Source organism: Physeter macrocephalus, chromosome 10, assembly GCF_002837175.3.
Source record: "Physeter macrocephalus isolate SW-GA chromosome 10, ASM283717v5, whole genome shotgun sequence".
Taxonomy (NCBI): domain Eukaryota; kingdom Metazoa; phylum Chordata; class Mammalia; order Artiodactyla; family Physeteridae; genus Physeter; species Physeter macrocephalus.
The window spans coordinates 2,929,653-2,930,998 of record NC_041223.1 but is presented as its reverse complement, the minus strand read 5'-3'; the positions used below and the strand labels follow the sequence as shown (position 1 = coordinate 2,930,998).

The following is a 1,346-nucleotide window of genomic DNA, read 5'->3' as shown; positions in this document are numbered from 1 at the left end:
GTCCCCTCACCGTGGCGTCTCTACTCTCCAAACGCGTTGGTGTCCTCACTGTTCCCTGCACGCCACACGTACCCCAGGGCCTTCGCACCTACCGCTCCTCTCCTGGGGTGGTCGGGCCCAGAGACGCACAGGGCCAGCCCCTCCCAGCACCCCAAATATCCTTTAACCTGCCCTGTATTTTTTCACAGCATGTGTCCTCTCCCATCATACTGTCTAATTTATTTTTTATCTTTGCTTTAAATTTTTACATGATTTGTCCCTCATCTGCACCAAGAAAACCCCACGAAGGCTCCAAGTGCATCCGTCACGTCCTCTAGGGAAGGCCCCCATGCGCTCGGAACCTGGGGGCTTGTGGGCCGGCGATGGGCGGGAGGCCGGCAAACTCCACGAGCGGTTCTGTGTGCCTGGCGCTGCTGGAAGTAGGCGAAAGCTCCCTGAACCGGAGGCACGGCGGGTCGGCCCAGGCCTCCCGCCGTCGGGCGCGCCGTCCGCTGAGAAGCGCCTGCAGTTAGGGAGGAATAAATAGTAGAGCTTGAACATGTTTGGGATGTTCGGGCAGCCTGTCTGGGGAGCCTTGAGAAGGAAACTCAGAGAAGGGGTTCAGAGACAGACACGGGAAGGAGCTGCTCCTGGCCAGACTCGACTCAAAATGGGCACGGAGGTGCCGGGCCTGGACAACCAGGGAGTAGGCGGGGTGGACGGCAGCGCTGAGACCTCGTTCTGCCAGAGGCAGTGAGGAATAGTAACAGGCCTGGAGCTAAACTGGCTCTGCCACCGGCCAGCTGCGCCCCTGGTCGGTTCTCTAACCTCTCCCGGCCAAGTTCTCATCTGGGAAATGGGTCTAAATACAACCCGACTGGAAGGGCTTGCATGTTAACAAAATAGATGAAATGTAACCAGGCACGCGCTAAGGATGGAAAGCCTGAAAGTCGCTTCCCAAAGCACGTCAAAGGCAGCAAACTAATCCAGCCTGAAAGCACGATCGAAAACAGAATACCTTTCTCTTTGGATTCTCAAGGTCCTGTTGAAATTCGAGGTCAGGTGTTTTCATCTGCACCCATTGCTTCTTCATTTTCTCATGGAGCAGATTCACACACAGAGCGTTTCTTAGTCTGTGCTTGTCCTTGCGGCACTCAAGGTCGTGCTAAAAGAAATATCCTGTTACGGAATTAGGAATTATCATTAAAACAATGCCCACAGCACAGGGGACTTACTAGGGATAGGGTATTCTATATCCTGATTAGGGTGAAGGTCCACAGAGATATACAGTTGCCAAAAGTCATCCATTGAGGGCTTCCCTGGTGGCGCAGTGGTTGAGAGTCCGCCTGCCGATGCAGGGGACGCAG

At 54.8% G+C, this 1,346-nt stretch overlaps 1 protein-coding gene across 1 annotated transcript in view; it reads right to left on the bottom strand.

Annotated features, from left to right (window-relative positions):
* Window positions 1–204: 204 nt before the first annotated feature.
* Window positions 205–1,346, bottom strand: part of SFT2D1 (SFT2 domain containing 1) — a 65,474-nt gene continuing 64,332 nt past the window's right edge. The window contains exons 2-3 of the mRNA XM_028494767.2: window positions 998–1,144; window positions 205–502 (exon numbers count right to left, since the gene is read on the bottom strand). Of these exons, the coding sequence (XP_028350568.1) occupies window positions 314–502; window positions 998–1,144 (336 nt within the window). The 3' untranslated portion in view covers window positions 205–313. The remainder of the gene's footprint in view (window positions 503–997; window positions 1,145–1,346) is intronic.